General features: G+C 36.1%; 1 protein-coding gene across 1 annotated transcript; it reads right to left on the reverse strand.

Annotated features, from left to right (window-relative positions):
* Positions 1–250: 250 nt before the first annotated feature.
* Positions 251–27,517, reverse strand: NDUFA9 (NADH:ubiquinone oxidoreductase subunit A9). The gene is made up of 11 exons (XM_003771291.4): positions 27,400–27,517; positions 22,410–22,580; positions 21,706–21,803; positions 21,095–21,186; positions 14,832–14,973; positions 13,612–13,714; positions 11,321–11,388; positions 9,948–10,024; positions 7,709–7,804; positions 5,781–5,847; positions 251–2,769 (listed from the first exon to the last, which is right to left on the reverse strand). Exons 1-11 carry the CDS (start codon positions 27,446–27,448, stop codon positions 2,599–2,601), a joined length of 1,134 nt encoding a protein of 377 aa, XP_003771339.1. The 5' UTR covers positions 27,449–27,517; the 3' UTR covers positions 251–2,598.
* Between the last annotated feature and the right edge of the window lie 325 nt (positions 27,518–27,842).

Consider the following 27,842-nt stretch of genomic DNA (forward strand, 5'->3'; position numbering starts at 1 on the left):
AAATATGTATTTCCTTAATTATAATAATTCTTAACATTTATAGTGTTCATTCTACTTGATCCTACTGAAATTAATTGAAACTAACAAAGGAGGATATAAGCCCACATAAATTACCAGCTTTTCTGTATACTACAAAATTCAGCAGGAACCGAAAATTTTCATTCAAAATAACTATAGTTTGGGAGTCTAGTACCAAGACACATTTATGTGTGTGATTATGTGATTACAAACATGAAATTTGAGAGAAAGCTGAATTGGGATTGGGACTTTATTAGAATGAAGCATTTTAAAAACAGAGGGAGGTTTAGAGACAAGCACAACAGTTTATGAATCCAATATGCTCAGTTGGTTGTTTGGGTTTTTTTAATAGGTAAACTATTTGTGGTCAAGATTGCCTTTTGGTGTGTGTGTGTTGTTCTTTGTATACCTAAATGTTTATATTTAATGATATTTGGTAAATACAGAGAAATAAAAATAAAGGAAAAAAGTCATCTTCAGGGTGTGAGGTTTTTTACACATCTGAACACGCTCCCACTTGTTTCTAGTTGCTAAATGCTCACAGGTTTATTTTCTTATCCCCCAGAATGACTGCAGGTCCCCCTCAAGGGATGGCAATAGGAGCACAGGAACCAGAGGGTAAAAGGCTCCTTTGCCTTCTAAATTGTCCTTCTCCCACTTTAGTCAAGTTAGCCACACGATTATTTTGACATCATTCTTATCAAACCCTGCTGACTAACACCAAACATTCTGGGTCAGGCCTGCCTTAAGACTGATAGTTCAGCTTCAGGAAGATATGGGATACTCCACCACCAACAGACAACAAAAGCAAGTTTGTTGTTGTGTCATGTCCAACTCTTTGTGACCCTGTAGGGGGTTTCCAAGGAGCAAAGATGCTGGAGGGATTTGCCATTTCCTTCTTCAGTGGATTAAGGCCAAAAGAGAGATTAAAATTTGTTCCAGTCAGATAGCTGCTGTCTGAGGCTGGATGTGCATTTGGGTCCATCCTGACTCCAGACCCAACCCTCCTTTCACCTAGCTACCTCAGTTAACAATACTCAGTATTACTACCTCAGTAGTAATATGGGAAGGATATTCAGAAAGGACACAGCATGGATTCAGGTGGATGCAACTTCTACCTCTTCATTTGCCACAGTGGCCTGTGCTATAGCTTTTGTACTTAGGTGACTAAGAAGCTAAGTCAATAGTTCAAGCCTTAGTTTTTAGGTCAATTAAGAATCAATGACAGCTTAGTGATGGCATCTGACTGCAGAACAAAGCATACTTTTTCTCTTTTAAAAAATGTTTTCTTTCACATGAGCAACATGGAAATATAACTGCATATGGATAACCTATGCTTACTTTCTCAATGTGAAGGAGAGCATATGGAACTCAAAAACTTTTTTTTAAATGTTAAAAAAATTTTTATATGCAATTGGAAAAAAAAAACATTACATTAAAAAAATACTAGATTATGTAGGGATAGATGTTGCTTCCATATCAGGAGGGATGGTATAGGAAAGGAGAAACCAGAAGTGAATGAGGTCAATTGTGGACCCAAGAACTTGATATTTGAAGAATTTTAAGTTTGCCCTCTGGCTTTCTCATGAACTCAAAGTCAATGTGGCTATTTCAGACACTGGCAGGCTGGTTCATTCCTGTAAAGCTTTTCTGGAATTGTCACTTGAGCCTATAACTGCTCTGTTTATATTTAACTTAGTCCTATATTCAAGTCAGCCCTGGCTAACATGAGGTACAAACATTTACCATCAACCATTTTTGAAAAACTAATACCCATTAAGTAGATGATGGTAATTATTAGCTAAATTGAAGCCTGAGTAAGGAGAAATAATGTATTAGTTTGCTTGTTTTATACTAAATTATTGTTTAAATGGTTGTCAGAAATAATACGGACACTGTGGAATCTGTCAAGGGAATTTTTATGCTGTAAATAGACACTACAATGAGAGGATAGCCCTTAGAAATCCAAGGTATCTTTCTCCACATAACTAGTATAATTTATCTAAGCAAACAATGCAATCTAGGAGATGATATGATTTGCTCACACAGCATTATGTTCTAGAACAATAATGAAGTTTTGACTGGAAAAAAAAGAATTAAATTGAAATAAGATTTGGTAACTTTAGTTCTACAAATTCACTTAGGAATGATGAGGAAAACTGAGGCAAATAAAGACTAAATGGTTTGCCTAAAGTCATATGTTTAGTAAGGGTTTAAGGACAGATTTGAACTCAGGTTCCGGACTCCAGGTCCAGCACTCCACTACCATCTATAGTGAATGACTACTGATTGTAATGAATGATTGCAAGTTAAATTTCCTTTCAGGACAATCTTTACAAACAAAATACACTTTCATCTGCCTGAAGTGATTTTGGAAATGCAGATGGATATATTAGATGATTTTTCAAAATGCAGCAAATGTTCTATAAGCCAGGAAGGAAAATGCTGATGCTTCTAAAATTCATCTTAAAAATTTTAATTGAGGAATCTGCTCTAACAGGCACAGAATTCTCAGAAGATAATCACTGGCTGGACAGGTGACCTAAACAACATGGAAAACACAAGGCGGCCTAAGGAACACTAAAAGTTGACTGTTTTGGCTGGCTTTGCATCTTCCAGTTCAGCAGACAACCATCGGTAAGTACGATGACGTCGAAGAACTTCAATGGCTTTGAGCTCTAAGGGAGTAGGCTTGATACCAAGGTCTTCTAAGCCAGGCAGGTGAGGCAATTTCTTGTCAGTGATGTGAATCTTTGAATACATAAGAAAACACAAAAGATCCATGAAAGCTAACCACTACCATCAAATTGCCCATCTTCTCCCCAGCAGGTAATCTGTTTATCTACACTCCTTCACTGTTAGTATGTGCAACAGTATCAAGACTTGTTTGACTTCATAAAATCTGGAATATTCTTTGCTTCCTGAAATCAACGTTGCAAGGCAAACATGGTAACAGGTTCAAAAGAGATCCTAAAATCTATCCAACACAGACAAACTTTGTAAAACAGATCGTTTCCATATCAGAAGAAGAAATGCAAGCTATCGCCAACCATAAGAAAAAAATATTCCAAGTCACTAGTAATAAGAAATGCCAATGAAAACAGCTCTTAGGTTTCATCTTATATCCATCAGATTGGTAAAAGAGAAAAATAAACACAAAATGTCAGAGATGCTGTGAGAAGACAGACATATTAATGCTCTATTCATGTAGCTATGAATTGGTCCAATCATCCTAAAAAAATAATTTGGAATTATTCTAAGTAATGAAACTCTACAATATACTTTGACTCAGAGATACGACTCTGAGGCAGGTCAAGGAAAGAGGAAAAGGTCTTATTTAAACAAAAATTTCTATAGCTTTACATTTTTATATTAGCAAAAAAGCTCAAAATATAGAAGTTGACTATCAATTGGGGAATGGCAGAGCAAAAGTGATATATGATTATAATGGAACATCAATATACCATAGAAAATGGTAAATGAAGAATTTAGAGAAACTTGGCAAAACTTGACCTGGAGCCGTAATGAAGAACTAGGAGAATGCCTTATAACTATACTACTGTAGGAAAAAACACTAAAAGACTTCAGGACTCTGATCAATGACTTCAATCATGACTCGAGAAAGCTGTTAGTGAAGTGTGCCTCCCATCTCTCAGCAGAGAAGTAGTTAAAAAAAAAAAAGTTATAGAATGAGATATATCTTTTCAGATTTGAGTTACATGTTGAAGTATTTTGTTTGTATTTATTTGTTACAAGGAAGGATTTACATTGTTGGGGGAAGAGAGATGTGGTAGAAAGTCACTGGGAAGTGACAGATTGCTTGAAGAAAACCATCAAATTTTATAAGTGACAGTGATATGTAAAAAAAGAGAGAATAAAAGATTTTATAAGGCAAATAATCCCTACCATCCCCAAAAAATTGGGAATTAAGAAGAAATAAAGGTTGTTCTATGTGCCATTCAGTCCTCTTTTTCCTGTATCTGGGTTGTACCTGTTCAATAGGATTTCTAGCTCAGTTCTCAGTCTATCAGAATTTATACAAAACTTGTTTCTCCCAAGCATTCATTCTGCTGATCACTTTCTTACTCTCAGTATACTTCAATCTTTTACTGTGGTCTGAAGAAGAAAAGTGTTGCCATCCTACTTGGAAAGCAAAGGAAATGAATCAGGATCATAAAAGTATAGACTTAAATCTATAAAGGACTTTAAAAGCTATCTAGTCCAACTCCCTTATTTTATAATTAGAAAAACTCAAGTCCACAGATTGCCCATTTGCTGACTTAGACAAGGTCATACAGTTAGTAAATGTTAGAAGTGAAGTGGAATTTGAACTCTTGATATTTTCACTCCAATACCAATGATCGTTCTACTAGATCTGGATTTAAAGCCTATTTTAGACACTTCAAGAGCTGGGAGAACCTGAGCAAATTACTTAACATCTTTTGGACTCAGAAACTTCATATATAAAAGGAAGGGGCTAGACTATTTCATTGGTCACTAAGGTCCCTTTCAAATCTAAATCTAATTTCTGGATTTGTAAGGAGTATGTGTCTGGAATGAGGGAGGTGAGGGCTCCAGTCTGACCTGGTGTGATGATTTTAACCAATGGCCCTATCTTCAGTCCTGGGACAAATGCTCAGAAGCCAAAACATATTCAGGGAAGGGAGAGCAAGATGGTGAGGGGACTTGAAAATGGGTCTCTGCATCCAGAGAGAGGCTTATCAGGACCAAATAAAAATCACAACCTAGTATTTTCACCTTTTTATTGTTGCTGTTTGTTTTATTCTTTCTGATTTTTTCTTCTTTTTGATGTGGAAATATGTTTAGAAGAATTGCACATATTTAACCTATATTGGATTATTTGTTATCTAGGGGAGGGGGCAGGGAGGAGGAAGGAGGGAGAAAAATTTGGAACACAAGGTTTTGCAAGGGTGAATCTTGAAAACTATCTTTGCATGTACTTTGAAAAATAAGCTACTTTTTAATAAAAAGGAAAAAAGAAAAGAAAAGAAAATGGGTCATGTAAAGTACAACTCAAAGGAACTATTGACAATTAACCCTGAAGAAGAAAAAAATCTGGTGGGTCATCATATCTATCTTCAAATACCTGAAGGACTACCATGTATAAAAGGGATCTGATTCAACCCCCTATATAGTAAAATTATAAACAGATTGTTGTTTTGATACAAGGAAAAATTTCTTAACAATTAGAGTTGTTCAAAAACTAAATGAGTTGTCTTGGTTAATACTATCTAACCTAATGGTACTACTACCCCACTGCATTAAGGATTCATGCACAAGCAGGATGATCACATAGTCAGGGACACTGTAGAGCAGAGGTTCTAAATTTAATGCCATAAACTTTTTTTAAAATTACTTTTATAAATGTATTTCAATGTAGCTAGTTTCCTTTATAATCCTATTAAGGTTTTAAGCATTTTAGAACATTATTCTAAGAAGAGGTCCAACATACAAAAAGGGTTAAGGCCCCTTGTTATTGAAGAAATATTTTGAGTCTGGTTTTTAGATATCTTCCACAGAAGTAGACAGTATATAGTAGTAATTTAGTGATAGTGATTGATGATTACTTTCCTCCCAATAGGTGAAATGCCTGGCACTTACAGAACTTTACAGAATTGGCTCACAGGTTTGTAGCTAAGCCAGGATTAGAATAAAGTAAAAAAGAGTATGAGTCGACAATTTTTACAGGTCTCTGTCCAACAAAATAAGGATATATAAAATGTTTGTTGATGCATACTTACTCGCTCTATTTTGTCCCTTGTAGTCCAGGGTTCAAATGGACTCATCTCAAAGAATTTTCCCACCAATCTAGAAACAAACACGAGGTTAAATGAATGTTCCATTTTGGTTCAAAATCATTTTAGCTAGCTAAAAGAATCACATTGAGAGGTCGTTAATGTCTGATTCACAAATGTTTAAAAAAACTTTTTTTTAATCATACAAACATAAAGCTCTCCCTATCAGGTTCAAATTCTACTTCTGAAATTAATTACCAATGCTATTTAATTTCCCTGGGAATCAGTTACTTCATCTACAAAATGAGAGGAAGCTGGATTGATTGGTCCCTGAGGTTCTTTCCAGATCACTCTTCATCCCATCCAACCGAACACCAGAGCCTAGTCACCTTACTAAATGCCCTGCTGCCTTATATATACCTTCTGCTCTCCAATTCTATTTCTTCCTGAGGTAGTAATAACAATCAATTTTGCCAATTTTTTGGAAAGGGCATATTAAGCTAAGCCTCCACTTACAATTCCTATAGCTGTTTCAACCAGAAGTTCTTCACCTGAGGTCTGTGGACTTGTTTTATTAATATTTTGATAACTGTATTTCAATAATATTTCCTTTGTAAGGCTATATATTTTAGTTTGCATATTAAAAGGCATTTTGAGAAGAGGTCTACAGACTGCCAAAGGAGTCCATGAGACCAAAAACAAACAAAAAGGTTAGAAACCCTTGGCCTTGACTAAAACTCCCTTTATCACTCCCTGACAAATGTTACACCCACCAACTAGAAGTTAATTTAAAACAGGGAATGTTTCATGCTTTTTTATTAACATAATCTAGTGCCTAGTATATTGCCTGGCACATATCAGACATTTAATAAATGCTTATTTGATTAACTCTATCCCAAGTAAGCTGACTTCTGATCTACATGACCATGCCCTTCATATATATTTTCCCCACAAAATATATGTCTTTAAAATAAATCAAAATAAGCATTCAAATAGAATATACAAATGTAAGCCCTGGAACATTTGAATCTGTTGTGTCGAGAGTTATTAAGTACCCACATCATATTAAGTGTTATGCAAATATGAATATATACAACTTATTCCAATGGCTCCTTGGGATTTATCATCATCAAAAATTCATCCTAGTTAGGTATATACCTTGCTCTATACTTAGGTATCTTGAATGGACCTGAAAAGGGTCTGCCCTACACAAATGACAGATCTTAGTATTCAGACAGGTAGAGTCCCATTGTTATGCTTATAAACTAGTTTCTTCTATTTGGGTGAAATTATCAGCAAAGCCTAATAAAAATGACTAAAACAAAGTTGTAAATCTTCATATCTAAAAAGTGAATCCTTGGGCAGAGATGCAAGGTATGGCACCTAAAATTTGGGCCCCTGATTCAGGGTGATCTCCAGGTGCTACATTTTAGCAACAAGAATCTGAGAACCAAGGTGTCACTGAGATTACTATCAAACTTCTCTTTTATTTTCTTTGCACATAATTCAAACTTGTTTCCTGAATCTCTTCCTTTTGCAAATAATGGGCTAGGTTTTTGGCACATCTAAGTTTTTGTCTCATTGAGAAGGGACCAATTTTCTCTGCTTAAGGGTATATGGAATGACTAGGTAGTCTCACCTTCAGTTTTATACCCAACGTGAAAAATGAAATCATTCACTAACTCAAACAATTGGCTTTGTTAATAGTAAAGACTCTATAAGTTTGCAATTTTAATAGTTCAAATTATATGATTGGTTAAACTTGAAAATGCATGTTGTTCTCCATTCTAATACTATCTCCAACTCCTTTTTCATATAATCCTTATATATAATGCTAACTGTAACATGTCAATATGGCTATAAGAAATGGCAAATATAAGCATACCTGTATTAATTTCTTTCCAGAGAAGAATTCCAAGAAATATTTTACTTACTGATACACAAAACGTGGCATGTAGTATGGAAGATATGGTCTGTGAGCCACAGCAAAGATATATTGCACCAAATCATATAAGAGGTAGCGATTCGGCCTACAAAAACAAAAACATTTGCTTTTGAATTGCTACTCCCACCAATTTTTGGGGGGGAAGGGGGGATCTTTAGTTAGAGAGGTTGATAGATGATCAGGATTAATAATTCAGTAAGAACTCCAAAATTATTTGACATCATTTAAAAGGGGAGAAATGATTAGTAAAGACAAAATGGGACAAAGAGTCAAGCAAGTTTCTTCAAATTTATACATTTTATAACAGTATTTTAAAATTTCACTCTATTGTAAAATCATGCTGTGGAAGTGATCCTGAGTTCTCAAAGTTATATCAGTAGATTTAAGCTGGAAATTTCTACTGCAGATTCAGTAACTGGGTATGAATTTTTCCAGCTTGTGCTCAATTGGTACTGAACACAAGGTCATCTCCTTTAAGATTCAGCTCAAATTCTATATTCTACAAGAAGTCTTTCCTAGACCTCTTAGTTGTCAGCACCTTCCCTTCTGAGATTATCCACCACCAACTATGTATCTTATACATATATATTCATTTACATGTTTTTCCCCTTTCATTAGAATGTAAGCCCCTTGAGGTCAGGGATTGTTTATCCCTTGCTCTGTACTGTCAGCAGTGCCTACCACACAGGCATACTATTAAATAAATGTTTGAGACTGACTGCATTCAACCTTTTCAACCATGACTAAGTCACCTAAATTGTCTGGGGCTAAGATCTCTAAAGTTTTTTTCAGCTTTTAAAATTCTATGATTTTCATACCCTGCTGTCTTAATATTTTTGTGCATCTATATAGTCGATAACATTTAAATCTAAATGAGAAGCAAGGACTTGGAATCTAAAGTAGCTGACTACAATTTTTTTTAACAGCTGGCAGACATGGAGGAAAAAAATACACACCTTTTTGCATCTAAAAAGAATGGATTACTTAACAAAAGTCAAATGTGAAGACTCTGATAGCTCTACAACTCCAAATACTGTTTTGTTTAAAAGTTACACTATGACATCTGACCCAGGGAGAAATATGACAGTGATCTTTGGCAAACTCTGAGGATATTTTTATTATTTAATAAGTCACACTGTACATATTGATAGGACATCAGGCATAGGAGTTCATCCCCTAACATAGCCTATGGGGAAAGTGCTGAGCTTTTGTAGGTTTCTGTGTTCTTAGCTTTAAGCATAAGAAAGAAGTTTCCTCTGGTATGGAACTGAGAATTTGTTCATGGACCAAAAACGTGCATAACTATTAAGAGCTTCCTGTTAAAGATACTGAATTAGCTGTCTGTTTCTGATACTTCCCTAGAAAACTGATGAATCCAATTCACATTTTTGGCATCTCAAGCTGAGACTAAGAGAGTGTCTGTGTATCTCTCTTCTCTCTCCCTTTTCACCCTCTTCTCCTCCCCACCCACACACCTCTCCTTTCTTCTCTGTCTCTCTCAATCTCCCTTTTCCCCCAATCTTCCTCCCATTTCCCAACATACCACAACAGGTCTGGCTTAAGGCTGGGAAACTGTAGTCTCCAGCTTTTTTAAAAATTAACATAATATAAAGGAAATATATTCAACATTGACTAGTAAATAATTTAGGAATCATGTAACAGATCCTAACACCAGATAATCACTTAACTTTCAGTTACCTTCAGTTTTCTATTACCATGCCTTCTTAATGTAGAACATATATGACTTTACAACCACCAATCTGATGAAAATATTTTGTTGAGAATTTTGATACCTTTTGAGATGTAACATGTTGAACTGTAGTGAACACTGGATTTAGAGCCTGAGCATCTGCGTCTGAATCTTAGTGCTGCCATTTAATGCCTATGTGACCTGGAACAAGTCCTTGATGTTTTGGGGGTCTCTGTTTTCTATCTATAAAACGAGGCAGGACTCTAGAGCACTTTCTAAGTCTATAGTCCTTATCCTTTGCCATTGCAGATACTCTGGGCGGTCAAAAAAGCATATCCAAGAATCATGACATTGAACCTATTAATAAACTAGGATGTATGAAAGTGGAAATCCCTGAACTAGTTCCCTGAGCAGAGGAATGACAGAAATAAATGACTCCTGATAACAGAGACCTGAGAGACACAATTTTCAAGAGATCAGATTTTACCACACATTTTGTCCAATGATATTTGGAAAGTTTGCATTAAGAATCACCTACCCAGTGAGGGCATAGGTCTTCCCTTGGGCATCTGGATCCTTAATTGCATTGATAATGGCTTTGGATACATCTACTACCTAGGAGAAAAAATTACTGTGTAAACAACTTGATTACAAAGATTACTGACAATCTGAAATGAACAAAATAATGACACAACCTATTTTTAGAAAGCTCTTTGATAAGACCATTTTGCACATCTCACTTATCCTCATAATAGGTGTGGAGTTTTGTGAAAAGATCAATGACTTGGGATTCAGAGGACCTGGCTTAGATCTGTCACTTACTACCCTAGGTAATGACTTCACCTACCCATTTCCTAAAGTGAAAAATGAAGGGATTGGTTTAGATGACAACTAAGATCCCCTTTATAGCACTAACTCTATGAATCCTGTAAAGCAGGGAAAAAACAGGTCTCATCAGTTCCATGGTAGAGTTATTTGCCAGAAGCATCAACCCAGTGGGACAAAGAAGAATGAGGAATGACACAGTGAGTCAGAAAGCTGACAGCCATCATTCCATCATACATGGAACTACAATATAGAACTAGAGCCTTATCATCCTCTCATTCTGACTACAATTTACATTTATCTCAAACTGTAAGCTCACTATGGTCAGCATCTCATGTTTAGATGTATCTGCAATCACAATACATTTGATAACTCCTACTTCTCCAAGAGCTCTCATCCTTGGCAGTTCTTATTTATGTCCTCATGAACATGTTCCACACAGGGATCACCAACGTACTGGAAGCTTCCTCTAGTTCTCTTGATGCTGCATAGGTTAGAACAGAGTAGGCAGTCTGTCTACTGATTGGTTATCCCTTATTCCTACCCTGTGACTTCTGTCCCATTGTCTTTTCCAGTCATGCACCTCTCTCTGATGATATCCACCATGTCACTTGTCTCACTCATTTCTTGGTTGGTAATCACCATAATCTTCTTGGGCCTAACATGCACCGGTCTATTGTTCTTGGGGGAGGACCCATCAACAGATGTGATTAGGATCATATCTTATTTAGTTTTGCATCTCTCTTAGGGGCTAGCACAATTTTGTTTTGAATGGGTCTATGATTTTAGTGAGGTATGGAGCTACCAGTAAGGACACTTCCTCAACCAAAGCAGATTAGCAAATGTTTTGTAACTTATAGTCTTAGTCACAGAAAAGCATTGAGAAGGTAAGTTTCTTCTTCAGTCATACAGTTAGTATGTGTCAGAACAAAAATTATACCCAGGATTTCTGGTTCTGTGGCCAAATCTATGCATTATACCATACTTTTTCTTCTGATACCATATTACAAAAATTAGGAGTTTGTTAAATTAATTAATAAGGATTTGCTAAAGAAGGTTCCTTCCCATCTCACCAACAATACTTACATAAACTGGTTGCTTCACCGTTTTTTTGCCCAATGAAATGAGAGGAACACCACCAAACCAACGGATATCTTGCAAAGAAGAATATAGATAATCATAAGAATATGTGAGTAGTCACACAAAGCCTACATATGTACAATTATACATATGTACAATTATATACTATCAATAGTGTTGATGCTAAAAGAACTATATGTAACTTTCTCTTTGAAGAATCCCCTCCCCCCAAAATTTTGTTTTCTAACATTTTTTTCTGCTTTTCTTCCAATTGTGGCTACATTGGTTTTATCTGTGTAAAAAAACATATGTTTTACATCTTATAATTCACTCTGTTTGATAATAAATCCTTCCTTTATCCATATATAGGACAGGCAAACTATTCCAATCTCTTCTAATTTGGATATGGTATCACCATTTATGTCTAAATCATATGTCCATTTTAACCTTAACTCTAACTTATTCTGAAGATTTCCTTGTGAATTAGGGAAAATATACCTTTTTCAGATGGGAAAGCTGAAAGGGCTAAAGAGCCAGGAAGAGACTTATCTCCTTATTTTATGTTATACATGCTCCAGTACATAGTCTCCCAAAGTACCTGATCCACAACTTTCTTAGGAGGCACCCACAGCTACAAATAAAGGAGCAATTCATAAATTTCCGGACTAACTCTAAAAAAGGTCAGGATCCTCATCCCACTGTGAGGACACATTAGAAGAAATAATAGAAATTAGTCAATGGAATCAAAAACTAAAGAAATAAAGGAGCAATTCATAAATTTCCGGACTAACTCTAAAAAAGGTCAGGATCCTCATCCCACTGTGAGGACACATTAGAAGAAATAATAGAAATTAGTCAATGGAATCAAAAACTAAAGCCAGAGAGTCTAAAGCCACTATCCTTCACCCTGACTATTGAAGTTGAATACTTCAAAAACATTGGAAATGCAACACTTCATTCTCTTTAGAGAATGAGTTTAGTAGGGTCCTAACCAATTTTTAATGCCCTGGCCCTATGGTAGTTTCATAACACTCATAAACCTCTTTTCAGAATAAATTTTTTTTAAATACATAAAATAAAATACAAAGGATTATAAAGAGAATCAATTATACTAAAATAGAGTTATCAAAATATTTCTTAAAAACAAGTTCATGGAGCCCAGGTTAAGAGTAACAGCTAAAGCTGATTTTCTCTTGTGACATAAGTATCATGACTAAAAGCTTTGTGAGTCAGTATAAAATGTATCCTAGCAAATGAAAGTGTTATCAAAAATAATTCATCAATAGTTCTATAGCATTAATTCACTATTCTCCAGAAATCATTATAAACCAAGATATGTATGTATATATGTGTGTGCATATATGCGTGGGTGTATGCACACACTCCCATAGGCAATCCTCAACTAGTGTGTGTCTCTTACATATGAACCATACCCCTGGCAACTGCCTCTTTATGATCACTGGCCATAGGAAATCTGCTCTCCCATGATTCCTTAGGTTTCTTCCTCCTACCCTACCCACCAGTGCTCCCCATTTTTCACTGTGCCACAGAGTTAATACAAAGTAGAATCCAAGTGGCAAGACTGAAAAAAGGAGAACAAGCAGGAACAAAAAAATAAAGTTGGTTTTAACCCCTTCTCTTCCATTCTGCAGCTCATTCAGTAGAGGGCTTATCTCCACTTAGTACCCACACCATCTCTTTATCTCAGAAGACCACCTCAGGCCTACTTCTTATGAAGAAATGTCCAGGACAGCCTAAATTTGCATACTTTACGCCTGAAACATAAAATAAATCCTACTTCATAAAATTTTGTAATTGAACAGGCTCTTAGAAATAATTTAGTCAAAGCCCTTTTATTGCTCTAATAATATATTCTCTAACATCATTGACAAATGATCATGTAGTCTCTGATTGAAAACTTTCAGGTACCTCACAAAGCAGGCACATTTTTGGCTAATCCTGTTAGAAAATTATTTTTTCTATAAATCTGCTTCTCTTTTATTTTTACCCATCTGTCTCAGTTCCAGACTTTGAAGCTATGCAGAGTTAATTCTAATGTCTCAATATGATATTTCAAGAAGATAGTAATCATGTCTCCTATTTAAAAATAATCTTTTTTTCTTATTAAATACTTACATCGTCCTCTCTTATTTCTTAGATGTTATAGTTAAAAGCCTCACTTATGATTCCCCATAAATACTTTGTAATTAGAAAGACCCCTGTTTCCACATATATTTGCCACATATATTAAAAGACATCAGTGTTTAAAATTCATTTTTAAAAGATAGAATGCATACTTGCAAAGTGATTGAGCAATCTATCCTCTCTTCCAAAAATGTCAGAGGGCTTCATAATGATGGCTTCAGGAAATACCTCTCTCACTGCTTTGTCCCCAACAGCCTGTCCAAAGTAAGGAATAAAAATAAATGAGCAAAGCTTCCACTCTTATTTTGCTAGTGAGCTGGTACCTGTCTTCCAAAGTCTTTAACTCCAAATTATGTATTATTAATACATAACTGTCAAAGAAAATTTGAAAACCTTGAACTTCAATGCCTTTAGAAGGTCAAAATGCTGGCTGGCCGAGATGATAAAAGGGTTTCAGCAACAAAAAGTTTAGGACACATACTAAGAAGAGTAATAATAACCAAGAGGGGTGGGCTCATAGATCAAATACTACTTATTCCCAGAACAGTCTGGAAAAGACCCAGACACAGTAAAGACAAATACCATTCAATCCCAGGAAAAATCCAAACACTTTCTAATCTTTTGTACCCAACAGGTACAGGACACTACCCTGGACTTTTCTGAGAATATTACAAACCAAGATGGGTAAACTTGGGAGCTGCCTTGGTTTAGATCAGGAGCACTAAAATAGCCAAAACGAAGCTGGCTTTGGAAAGCAAGAGGGTTAGATGCCATGAGAAAAGACATTCTAAGCCTCTCTCTTGAATATTCCAAATCATGTAACCATATTCCAAATCCAAGAATATTTTTTCCTCCACATCAGGACTTTGACTGTAGTCCAATGCCAGGGAAACACAATACAAAGTCCCTCAAAAAGGAAGCACTGCTTAACCCTATATAGGGGACACAAACAAGACACTGGCAAGCCCACTTGAAAATGTGAAGAGTCCATTTGGGCAAGAAAATTAACCAGTTAAGATGTTTCAGCATTCTAAATGCATTTTCCCTTTAATGAAGGAAAAAATCTTAAAGAAAAGGATTGCAGGGGCAGCTAGGTGATGCAGTGGATAGAGCACCAGCCCTGAAGTCAGAAGGACCTGAGTTCAAATCTGGCCTCAAATACTTAACACTTCCTACCTGTGTGACCCTGGGCAAGTCACTTAAACCCAACTGCCTCAGCAAAAATAAAATAAAATAAAATAATTTAAGTGTGGGGCATAGTTGATGGTATCTATTACCAGAATTTCAATAGGAAGCGCTTTTTCCTTCTATCATACATTAAAGAACAAATGATGTCCTGTGACCCACTTCCTGGTTCAATCTGATGACTGACCTTATTTCTCAGGTATCTAGAAGTGCTTTTGATGTCAGCATTGAGATGAGAAACATGAATAAATGTTTCTACCCCAGCATTCTTGGCCAACTGAGCTATTGTCTCGGGAATGACAGCAAAGACATCTGAAAAGTCGAAGTTTCTGAGAGAAAAAAAAAAGATGTTAGAAAAGATTTCAAGAACTATGATAATCATGGTATAGCAAAAACAGTGCTGAACTTGGAATTACACATCTTAGGTTCAAGTCTTACTCTGGCCATTACAATGCTGTGACTCCAAGTAAGTCACTTGAGCTCCCTAAGTCTCAGTTTCTTCATCTGCAAAAAGGGTAAAATTTTATATCTACACTATCTATCTCAGATGGTTGTTGAGCAACTGGTACTTTATAAAACATTAAAGCAGTTGTTAACCTCTGTGACTTGGACCCCTTCTTGGAATATTTTTCAACAAAAATAAGTTACAAAGGATTACAAAGGAGATAACTTATGATGAAACACAGTTTTAAAAAACAAGCTCATGGATCCCAAGTAAAGAACATTTGCTTTAAAACACTGAATAAGTATAAACTAAGATCATTATCTCCATAAGAATCAACTTATATCTACCTAAGATTCTGGTTTTGACAGCAATTTTTGTAGATGGTAACAAAAATTTTCATAGCATCCCATATCTAGAACACATCAGGACCTCAGAGAACATCAAATACAGTTCTGTCATGTTAAAGATGAGGAGGTAAAGTGACTTGCCTAATCTCACAGAGGTAAGAAGTAGCAGAGGGGGGATTTGAACTCAGACTCTCTTAATCCAGGACCAATGCTCTTTTCTATCACCAAGTAACTCTTTTTTCCTTCTGTATTGCAGACAGACCTTATTTTACAGATGTAAGTGACAAAGGAGCCCTGTCCAAAAGAAAGAAATCCATCTCAGGGGCTCCATACTATCAGATTTAGGGTCGTCCCTGTTCTCCTTCTCAGGGGCTCAGCTCAGTCCTCCATAATTTCTTTTTTGACTATATACTACAGCCCCTAATCACGAACACAGCCCTATCCTTGTCCGAGAATGGCAGTATGGTATAGTCAGAAGAGGGCCAAAGTTAAGAGAACTTTGAGTTCCAATGCTGGTCCAACTATCTATTTATGGGCAGTACAACTTGGGGCAAATCAGTTACCCTTTTGGGGCTCAGCTTCCTCATCTATAAAATGAGGGGATGAAACTATAGGAATTCTAAAGCTCCTCCTCCTCTAAATCTATCAGTCCCCCACCCAATAATCAGGGAGGAGGAAGAACAGAAGAAGCTATAAAGAAACTGAAGAAAGCTCTTTGTCATCCACTTTCTTCTCTACATAACTATTGCCTTTTATCCTTAACCCTTTTATAAGATTAATGACACCATAATGATCCTGGAACAGAATGAATTGACCAATTATATCATACTGTCTTCCATCCTAACCCTTGTTCCCATGTCAAAATCTATTTACATATTAGGGATGACAAAAATCTAGGGACCTACCAGGAGTACTGGAAACATGCATTGGAGTAATCCTACAGGACTTTGTCATTTGTTTCTAAATATTTAACTCACAAGGATACCCCAAAGTCTGAATTAGCTAGCAGATAACGCAGAATTCCTGGAAGCCTAGCTTAGAGAGGATTGGAACTTATGGATATTCTAAATGGAATGGTGGGGCAAATTCCATAGATCTATTCACTGAATTCTATCGCTAACAAGTACATCTAGCTTACCTAGTATCTTTTCTCTTTAATCTATTATTCTTAATTATCAATCTATGTACAAAACTCTCCTCTGCTTCCTCCCATTCCTATTCATCAACTATATCCTTCCTGTCCAAGTCTACTACCCATCCTACTCTTTACTCATTCACATACCATTAACCCTTTCCACTCTACTGTTTTTCTTTTTCTTTTTTTTCTTTTACTAAAAAAAAAAAAAAAACACGGAAGAGAAAAAAGACAAACAGAAAATGAAAAGAAAACAAAGCAGAACACTGACATGTGCCCAGCAGAATATCGGGGAAGATTCAAAATATTTAACAATATATTAATGAAAAATATATAATAGAAATTATATTTGTAAGTGTCCATCTTTGCTTCCTTGTAGGTTGTTCTTTTGTTCTCTGTTGCATACCTTTTTTTTACTTTATTCTTTTTCCCCCCTTTCATCCCTCCTATCTCCCCAAGCAGAATATTTTAAGCAGATATATTTAAATATACATATATATACATACATATATATATATCCACCCGTCAACCACTCCCCCACATATATACATATACATTCATACCCACCCACATATACATATATCTATATACACATATACACAGAGCAACATGCACACATATCTATATACTCAGAATAATATACTCAAAATATAGATTTCTCTCTTGACTGAATCTTTTAAGTTTGACTTTGTCTAAGATCAATGATTATTAGCCATACTTTTTCCCCCCTAATAAATTTTACTCCTGATCCTTGTTGTAGTGTTTTTGTGTATCTCTTCTCCCCTATCTCTGCTAACTCTACAGATACAATTATGCTCCTTAATTTGCTTTGCTATCATTTAACCTCCCCCAACCATAATCCCTCCTTGTCTTCTTCCCCAACTCCTCATGTCTCCCTCTTTCTTTACAGATTTTTGAGGGTGCTATATCCTTCATGGTTATGTACACAGAACTGCCTATTTAACCCATTCCTGAAGTGAGCAGGTTGTCTGAACTGAGTCCTCCTCCTCTCTATAATGCCTGTGTCTATTCTTCCTCTGCACTACATTTGTATAACATAATTACTATTTTTGCTTTTTTCTAGGTGATTTTGCTTTTTAAGAATCAAATCATACTCAACTCTGCCCCAATTTTTCTTTTGAGCTATCCAATTGCTGATGTTAATTTTAAACATGTGGTATACATTTCCATGTTAAAAAAAAAAAACATAAAACAATTTGTCCATGTTAAGTTCCTTGAAACTGATCTTTGACACTGGCTCATATGTTAAATTTTCTATTGAGTTAGGATTTGGTTGAAATAAAGTCCTGAAAATCTGCAAGTTCAATGAATGTCATTTTTTTTCATTCAATATTATGGATAATTTTGCTGGATATGATGTTTTTGGCTGCAGACCATCTAATTCTTTTTGAAAATTTTTTTTAAGTTTAAAATTTTTTTATTTTTAATACACATTGCTTTATGAATCATGTTGGGAGAGAAAATTTAGAGCAAAAGGGAAAAACCATAGGAAAGAGGGGAAAAAAAAAAAAACAGAAAAAAGTGAACATGGCATGTGATGATGATTTACATTCAATCTCCATAGTTCTTTTTCTGAATGCAGATGAAATTTTCTGTCCAAATTCTATTGGGATTGATTTGAATCACTGAACCACTGGGAAGAACCAAGTTTTTCATAGTTGGTCATTATCTTTTTCTAGTTCTATAAAATAATTTTTTGGCAGTATGATTGGTATGGCACTAAACAAGGACATCAATTTAGGCAGAATTGTCATTTTTATTATATTAACTTGGCTGACCAATGAGACTTCATAATTTTTCAAATGTTTAAATCTGTCTTTATTTGTGTAAGAAGTGTTTTATAAGTTTTCATATAGTTCTTGGGTTTGTCTTGGCAGGTAGACATCCAAATATTTTTTTTTTTTGTCTATAGGTATTTTAAATGGAACTTCTCTTTCTATCTCTTGCTGATGGGCTTTGTCAGTAATATACAGAAATGTTGATGATTTGTGTAGGTTTCTTTTATATCCTGCAATTTTGCTAAATTTAGCTGTTATCTCCAGGGTTTTGGGATGATTTTCTAGAATTCTCTAAGTATATCACTGTACCATCTGCAAAAAGTGATAGGTTTTTTTTTGCCTCATTGCCTATTCTAATTCCTTTTTCTTTTCTTATTGCTAAAGCCAACATTTCTAATACAATACTGAATAATAGTGGTGATAATAGGCATCCTTTTTTCACCCCTAAGCTGGTATATATATGATATGATTCCAAGACCTAGTCTTTTATTGTGGTTGCTGATAAGTCCTGTACAATTCTATTCGTAGCTCCATTGTATTTAAATTGTTTTTTTTCCTTGTTCTTTCAAAATATTCTCTTCGATCTGGAGGTTTTGAAATTTGCAATAACACTCCTTTCCACAAAGGATCTCTTTGAGATGGGGATCTGTAGCTTTTTTCTATTTCTACTTTCCCTTTATGTTTTATCATTCCAGGACAATTTTTCGTGGATTACTTCTTGCATTATTGTATCAAGGTTCTTTTTTTTTCTGATCACAGCTTTCAGATAATCCAATTATTCTTATATTTTCTCTCTTTAGATCTGTTCTCCATACCTGGTTTTCCCCCCTTATGTTTCACATTTTGTTCTGATTTTTTTCATTCTTTAGAATCTGTTTTGTTATTTCTTGGTCATTTATAGTTTCACTGGCTTTCTCTTGACCAATTCTAATTTTCAAAACATTGTATTCTTCTTTAAGAGTCTATATCTCCTTTTCTCGTTAGCTGTTTTTCATAATCTTATTTTTCTTGGATAGCTTTTTTCTTTCTTTCTTTTTTAAGTTTTTCCTTAATGTGTCTCTGATTTTTAAAATCTTTGAATTCTACAAATTCTCTCTGGGCAGGGAGCTATTTCACATTACTCTTTGGGGTAGAAGCAGTTTTTTTTTTTTTTTTAAACTTCAGTGTACTTCTCTGAAGATGAACCCTGATCTTCCCTATTCCTATAGTAATTTTCTATGGCTGGGTTCTTTCTTCTTTGCCAGTTCATTTTATTTTTTTTTTTTAATGAGAAATATTAGTGTAAGCACTTTTAATCACTGGATGGGGGGATGGTGCCTTTACCTTCACTTCAGTTTTATCCTCTGATCTGGAGTTCCAAACCAAAACCTTTAGTAAGTGCTCACAACCCACTGCCTCTGAACTTATTGGTGTGCTGGTTCCTTTTTGCCCAGGGCTGTCAAATCCTTGACTCAGCAAGCAATCCGGGTGAAAGTTTCTGTGGTTCTTCCTGAGACTTCAATCAAACACAACTAGGCCCAGAGCTCCCCACTGGTGTTTCTAGAAGCTACTCAGGAGTTTGTATGGAACAAGGGTTAATCCCCAGCCTCGGGGCTTTCTTCAAATCTTCTTGGATTATACAAGGACCCAGTTCTGCCCCAAATCTAGATTTTTCGGTCTATGTTTGCCGTGAGGCACAAATTTGTTCTGTTTGTGGGGGAAATCTGGAGAGTTTGTAATTTATCCACTTACTCTGCCATCTTCCCAGATTATCTCCCCTCCACACTACTGCTAACAAATCCCCCTTATGCCTTCATATCTGTTCTTCAATTGTTCCTTTTACCTCTTTGCTTTAATTAAAACCTAGTCTCTTGAACCCTTCCCCAGAAGAAGTCATTACTTTTCTCCCTCCTAACTCTCTTGCTCTTGCCAATGTCCCAGAGAACTCTCCTACTTTTCTTAATGGCTTTAGCATCTTGCTCAGTTTTCTTTTCATCTTCTTCAACATCTCCACAGTGCTGATTACCTCCATACTCCAATCTAGCCACACTCTATATTTCAATATTGACTGAATAAATTAGAGCAAAGGACTTTTATTTTCCTGGGCCTTCAGTGTCCTTACCCAAAAAAATAAAGCAAAAATCAAATCATGAATACTCAAAGTTAAAGCTCTAGTCTAAAGCACGGAAGGGACCATTTTCTATAAGCTTTTCTTTTGTTGCTATCAAAATACACTACTTAGGAGGAATAAGAGGACTGCAGAACTCTACAGCTAGACAATTTCAAAAAAAATTCTAAAGCTTCAAATCTTTAAATGTCAGAATATCATCTATAATATTTTTATTGTATATCTTACAGTTCTCACCATTCTCATGTTGACCCACAGAAAAGGCCATTAGGCCTCTAAGAGCAAAGGAATCTATATAAAGGAGGTCAGAGATCACAATCCCATTCTTTTATTTGCAATTTTGCATTTAATATATTGTTAACAACTTATCTAAATATGTGCTATACTGTATGTGTATTGTTTGAAAAAAAAAAAAAGTTTTTATGTATTTTACCCCTACAGCTACAACATCCTTGATATCTTTAAAAAAATTTTTATCCTTACCAGTTCAGCATAGTGCCATGCATATGCCAGGTGCTCAATACATACTCTATGAATGATGGACAACTCTACAACTGCTGATCAGGAAATCCTAGGGAAAAAGAAGAAAAAAAAAAAAAACGCCCCCAAGAACTTACTTAGTCTCCCAGTCTCGTCCAACAAGATTGATGACAACATTGCTGTGCTCCAGTGCCCTCTGAATGGAACTTTTATCCTTAGCATTCCATTCCTGTAAGAACATCAACAGATCAGATCAAAGAAAACTGGTCATAGTCATATAGAAGACAGCATTATCAAAATTTGGGCAGGTATTCAACTACTTATTACTTTACAAAAGAGATGGCATCTTATAAAGGCTTTGGTCTTGACTAAAAAAATGATAAATTCAGGTTAACTGAATTGATCAATTTGGTCCCTAAAGACACATGGTGAAATACATTTCCTTTCTCTTAATAGAGGTGGAGAGCCAAATGGGCAGAACGTTGCATATCTCCTTCAGAAAACCTATCAGTCTCTTTTGTAGCTGCTTTTCTTTGTAATTAGGCAGAGTTAAATGAGAAAGAAGGCATATTAAGAAATGAAATGTTAAAAAAATTTTTTTTTTTAAATTTTTAAAAAAAGAAAGAAAAGTTAACCTGGAACCTGACTGGGAGAACTTCCTCTTTGTTTAAGGGTTGCCCTTGCCCTCTGGTCCATTTCACTCAGCCTTTGTAATAACTCATGCTTGTAATGTTTACTATGTTCTTACCAAAAATATAATCTGGCCCAGGTCACCCATGGGTCGAAGATAGGTGAAATCATAAGGCTCACACCTATAGGGGACAATCACCTGTGATCCCATACGACCTAAAAAGGGAGAAAAGATGGATTGAAATGAAGAACAAAGCATCAAGCTACATAGCTATGAACACATACAAATTATAGGTATTCAGGTAAAGAATAATCTGGGAAACGGCTGTTAAAAACTTCCTCAGTTCAGGTACTCTGCAGTCATGTTAAATGGAAACTGGTTCAATACAACTTAACTTCAAGTATATTTTGTATACTTTACCACTGACCTATCCTACCATTCTGAATATTCATTAGTCCCTGGTTTCAAACACCCAAATTGAAAGTGTGATAACTTAACTAGGAGGCATGTAGGTTAGGAAGACAGACACAAAGGTTCTACTACCATGCCCATACGAAGAACACTTTTTTAAATAAATTATTTTTGGCATACCAGAGATTATATAGGAAAACATTCTACAATTTTCCTTCATTATTCATTCTTTTATCTACCATCCCCACCCCTTACTGTTACGAAATTTGAATTCCATGAAGGAAGGGAATTCCTTCCTTCCTTCCTTCCTAAGTGCAATTTAGGAATAATACAGAACATTTCTAGAAAACAGCAAAGGCAATATGCACAGTTTTGAATTTTAAAAAGGTGATCTCATTAAGCAAACTTACCAAGGTGATTGACGACATAGCGACCCAAAAATCCTGTTGCTCCAAATACAGTAGCCACGATCCCACTGACTGAGGAACGCCCACCTTTCCCATGAGGTATAAGAGCATGATGAAGTTTGCGGTGGGACTGAGCAAGAAATACAGATGTGGCTATAGCAGTAATGCTAGATCCTTAAACATGATAAAAGAATACCCAAAAGTTAAAGCCAGAAGTTAACATGGGAAAGAATAAGTATTCAAAGACTTTTTCCCCAAGAAGTTCCCAAGTATAACTTGCCAAGCCTTAGTCAATTAGCTTGTTAATAACACAGTCAGAGAGCTTTATTAACTGCCTGCTGTATGCAGAGTACAAGCCGGGAACTCTGAAGCAACACCTAAGAGCTAGTTGATATGACTCTTCCCCTTTAAGAACGTATGATTTTGATGGACAGACAACTCCTATGTTCTTTCCCTATCCTGTTTGCATCTACCATGCTCTCAGCCCAACATTCAAAATCTCTTTAAGCATCTGCTTTCCTTTCAAAATATCCCCTTCCATCACCCTACATCTTTATGTTGATCAGTCCACTAACACTGTAACTAAATAATGTCCAACCACAACCACAATTTCCTCTACTCCATTTCTGCCCCCTATTAGCATTATTTCACCTTAAAACTTTTCTAATCTCTTTTCCAATTCCTTATTGACAATTTTTATTCTGTCCTTTCTCAGTCCTCATTCTTCTTGTCCTCTCTATCCAATCCTAATCCTTCTGTTGACCTTCAACTTTTGCATCTCCAACTGATTTTCAGTAAATATCTTAAACACAACATATGCAAAACTGAATTTTTATTATTTTCTTTCTTCCTCTTGCAAACTTCCCTATTATTGTTGAGGGAACTCTGAATCATTCTCAATTCACTTACCCTCCATATAAAATCTACTGCTAAAGCTTCTGTATTTTACTTTTGAAATCTCCCTCTCCAATATACCTTCATCTCTTCTGACAGTGCCATCTCACACTCATCTCCCCTAGCTTTCAAAGCTTTTACAACATACTTTGGCCCTTTCCTTCCCAGTCTTATTGGGATTCCCCCCACATACTCTCCAATATGGTGACACTAGCATCCTTGTTGGCTCCCTTTAAGTCTTGCTTAAATCCTACTTTCGATAGGATGACTTTCTAAATATCTTTTAATCTTCATGCCTTACTCCTGTTAACTGTTTCTTATTTAACTCACATATAGCTTGTTTACACATATATTTACATATAAATACAATATTTATATGTCATATAAACACACACATATTATTTTCCCTAATAGATAATGAGCTTCTTGAGGGCAAACATTATCTTTTGCTTTTCTTTATATCCCAGTATTTACAGTGCCTGGCCCATGTAGATGCTTAATAAATGCTTACTGAAAGACTGACTTTACAATACAAAGATCCTTTACTTTGGCAAAAAGAATGTACCAAAATAAAAGTTGAACAGCTCTTACCTTCTCATTAATTAGCAATGCCCCATCTACCCTAAATGGTGGATCTTCTTTTCCCCATACAGATTTAGATTTAAAAAATTATTTGTTCTCTTACTTTCTCTTCTTTTTTCTTGGTTAATTATTCTGCAATACATGTTAAGGACCATTCTCATAAAAATTATGATGATAATGAGAAAATGAGTTTGTGTTGGTAGTTATTAATGTCCCTTAGATTGCCTATAGACAGTATTAATATGATCTGTGGGTTTTTTTTTTTTCATCTTTTGCAATTTTCTCTTTTTTCAGCTATCAAGCAATTCCTCAAACATTTCAAGATTTTGTTTTCTCCAGCACAAACATTCTTGCTGTGCCTCTCAGACACATAATATGTTCCTGCCAGGTTTAACCAATAGCAAGTACATAGAGCCTGGCCATTTTTACTTTGATTCAAGTTAGAGTTAGCAGAATTCATGTACCTTCAAAATAAAGGAAAAGACAGTCTTATATAATTCTGCATAATTTACTTTTTTAAACACTTCAAAGCATGAATGGTACAATAACAAATAAAGAGAATTACCTCCAGTTCCTCTCATTAACTTTTCATGACTTTGCAATTTAGCCTTTTGACTTCACTACTCAATGAAAACTGCTCTCCAAAGTTACCAATAATCCCTAAAATGCCAAATTCTTGACCTCTTGAAGAATTTGACACTACTGACCAAGTTCTTTTCTCTGAGATATGACACCACTGTTTATTGGTTCTCCTACCTGACTATTCCAAGTCTCGTTTGTTGGTTTTTCATTCATATCATATATCCTAACAGTATATCTACCCCAAAGCACTATCCTTGGCCCTCTTCTAATTCTGACACTCTAGTGTCCCAGTGACACAGGGCCAGTGGTATGGCCTCATATATAGTTTACTGGTGCTGACTGGATATTTTTCTACTCATGTCATGTTGGCTTCTCGAACTCAATCACTTTCTTCCCCTAAAAAACCACTCTTCATCCAAACTACTCTATTTCTGTTGAGGGCAGCACCATCCTTTCAGTTACCAAATTTCTATCCTCAATCATACTCTACCCCTGTCACCTTGATCCTAATGACTCTCAGTCTCTTAACTTTTCAATCAACAAGCATTTCAATCAACAAGCATTATTAAATGCCTAATAATCATGTACTATATTAAGGAACAATAATAGCTACCATTTATATCATGGCTTACTCTGTGCCAGGTACTGTGCTAGATATTATTAGTAGATCCATTGTACAGATGAGGAAACTCATACAGAGGCTAAGTGACTTGCTCAGGGCCACACAGGTAGGAAGTATTTGAGCTGGATTTGAATTCAAGGTTTCCTGACTCCAGGCTCAGGGCTCCATCCACTAATATTCCCTCACCTGAAGCAAGAAGATGAATTTGTTTTTAGGAACTAAGAATATAAAAACAGAGGATGAAACAATTCCTACCCAAAAGAAACTCAAGTTTATTGAAATAAAAACTAAATAAAAAGGATAAAGATAAATAAAAATAACTAAATATAGGGGAGAATGGCATTGGGGGAAATCAATCAATCAGTAAGTATTTATTAAGCACTTATGTGGCTCCCCAGTGTATTAGGAGCTCAGGATACAATAAAACAATTTTTATTCTTAAGGGATTATCAAGGGTGCATTTAAGTATATACAGAATGGTAGTACATACAAAATATACAAATATTAACATATTAGAATATTAACAAAGTAGTTAATAGAAAGTAAACAAAGTTTAGACAGTCATTAGCAGTCAAAGGAAAAGGATTCATAAAGTAAAAGGTGGTTCTACAAAATGGAGGTGAGGAGGGAATACATTCCAGGAATAATACCAAAAAAGATGGCAAATATAGAACTGTTGTATTTGAGAAATAAAGAAAGGGGAAGTAATACCTATTTATAATAAGGCAGAAAAGACATGTTAGGGAAAAGCTGTGAAGGACTTTAAAAGTTAAAAAGAGATATTTATATTTGATTGTACACACAGTAAGAAACCAATGGAGCTGAGTGAAGTGGGGAGTGATATGATCAGAAATCTGCTCAAGAAAAATCAGTTTGGGCTATAAAGGCCTATCAAACTGAGCATACCCTCTTTGTATCCCAAAGAAATCATAAAAAAGGAAAAAGGACCCACATGTGCAAAAATGTTTGTAGCAGCCCTTTTTGTAGTGGCTAGAAAGTGGAAACTGAATGGATGCCCCTCAGTTGAAGAATGGCTGAATAAGTCATGGTATGTGAATGTTATGGAGTATTATTGTTCTATAAGAAATGATCAGCAAGATGATTTCAGAAAGGTCTGGAAAGATTCACACGTACTAATGCTAAATGAAGCGAGCAGAACCAAGAGAACATTGTACACAGCAACAAGATTATGTGATAATTATGTGATGGATGTGCCTCTCTCAACCATGAGGTAATTAATTCAAGACAATACCAATAGACTTGTGATGGAAAGAGCAGTCCCCACCCAGAAAGAAAACTATGGAGACTGGATGTGGATCAAAGTACAGTATTTTCATCTTTTTTGTTTGCTTTTTTTTCCTTTCTCATGTTTTTCACCTTTGGATCTGATTTTTCTTGTGCAGCATAACAAATATGAAGATATGTTTACCTATAGAGGACTTTTTGGTGTCTTAGAAAGGAGGAAAGAAGAGGAAAGGGAGACAAATTTGGAACACGAAATTATGGAAAGGTGAATGTTGAAAATGATCTTTGTGTGGTTTTGGGGAAAATAATTAGAAAAAAAATTAGAAAAAAAGAAAAAAAAAATCAGTCTGATAGCTGATGAATTGAAGTAGGGAAGAATTCTGAAGGAAGATTAATTAGGGAACCTCTGCAATAATCCGGGCAAGAGATGATGGCCTGAATCAAGATCAAAGTGCTATAAATGGGGAAAAGGGACCAGATGCAAAAGATGTTGTGAAGGTAAAAATAGAAGAAACAGAACCAGATTTAGTCCCCAGCTTGACTACTTACTACCTTACTGTGACTACGTGTGACCTTGGACAAGTCACTTACTTCACGTAGAGCCTCAGTTTCCATCTATCGAGAGGGAATCGGGGATATTTCTAGAAAGGCAGGACGAGAACCGAGAAGGGTTTGTTGCGCTCCCCCCGCCCCGGAAAAAAAAAAAAAAAAGAGATACTGAAGAGGAATGAGGTGATATATAACGGGGATGAGGTGGAACAGATAAACGGGGGCAGCCTGAGAACGACCTTGAATGCCAGACCTCGTATACAGCTTAGCGTAACGAATTCGGGGGCAGAGAAACGGCAAGTTAGCCCCTCCGCGCCCCTCTTCCCATCCCTCTAATCGCCCCCTCGCTCCCAGGCTGCTCCTCGGCCCCAGGGGCAGATTCGGGCGTCCCGGAGACTAGGCCTCAGGAAGGAAGGACAGCCGCGGCGTCTGGGGCTCTTCCTCATGAGCAGAGGAGAAGTCGCTTGGTTAGAAGCACCTCACCCCGGAACGCGGGCTCCAGCCGCGGGTGACACTTACGTGACATTGTCAGGACCCGGGGACTCCGGGCGACCAAGGCCGCCGCCATGATTTCCCACAATTCCACTTCCCCCGGCCTTCCCCAGGAGATACAACTCCCGAGCACGACCAAACTACCTCCTCGCGTTTCGTGTACGCCTGCGCAGAGATTGGTCCCGCGGGCTGGGGGAGAGTGGTTTTTTTATTTCTGTCTGGGAAAAGAAGACGTTTGTCTGCGCCTGCGCGAGAGTTAGTTTCGTGGGAGGCTGGTGCTCATCCGCGTTCTATCTGGTTAAGGGAGGGGAAAAAAAAGGGAAAGGCTCAAAATCTAGAAAAAAAAAAAAAAAGGGTGAGGAAACATGTCCCAAAAGGGCCCCCAGAATGGCTAGGCTAATAGATTCTTTTTTTTTTTTCATGGCACATCTCTGTGTTTTATTATTATTATTATTATTATTATTATTATT

This window comes from Sarcophilus harrisii, chromosome 5 (assembly GCF_902635505.1).
Source record: "Sarcophilus harrisii chromosome 5, mSarHar1.11, whole genome shotgun sequence".
NCBI classification, from domain to species: Eukaryota; Metazoa; Chordata; class Mammalia; order Dasyuromorphia; family Dasyuridae; genus Sarcophilus; species Sarcophilus harrisii.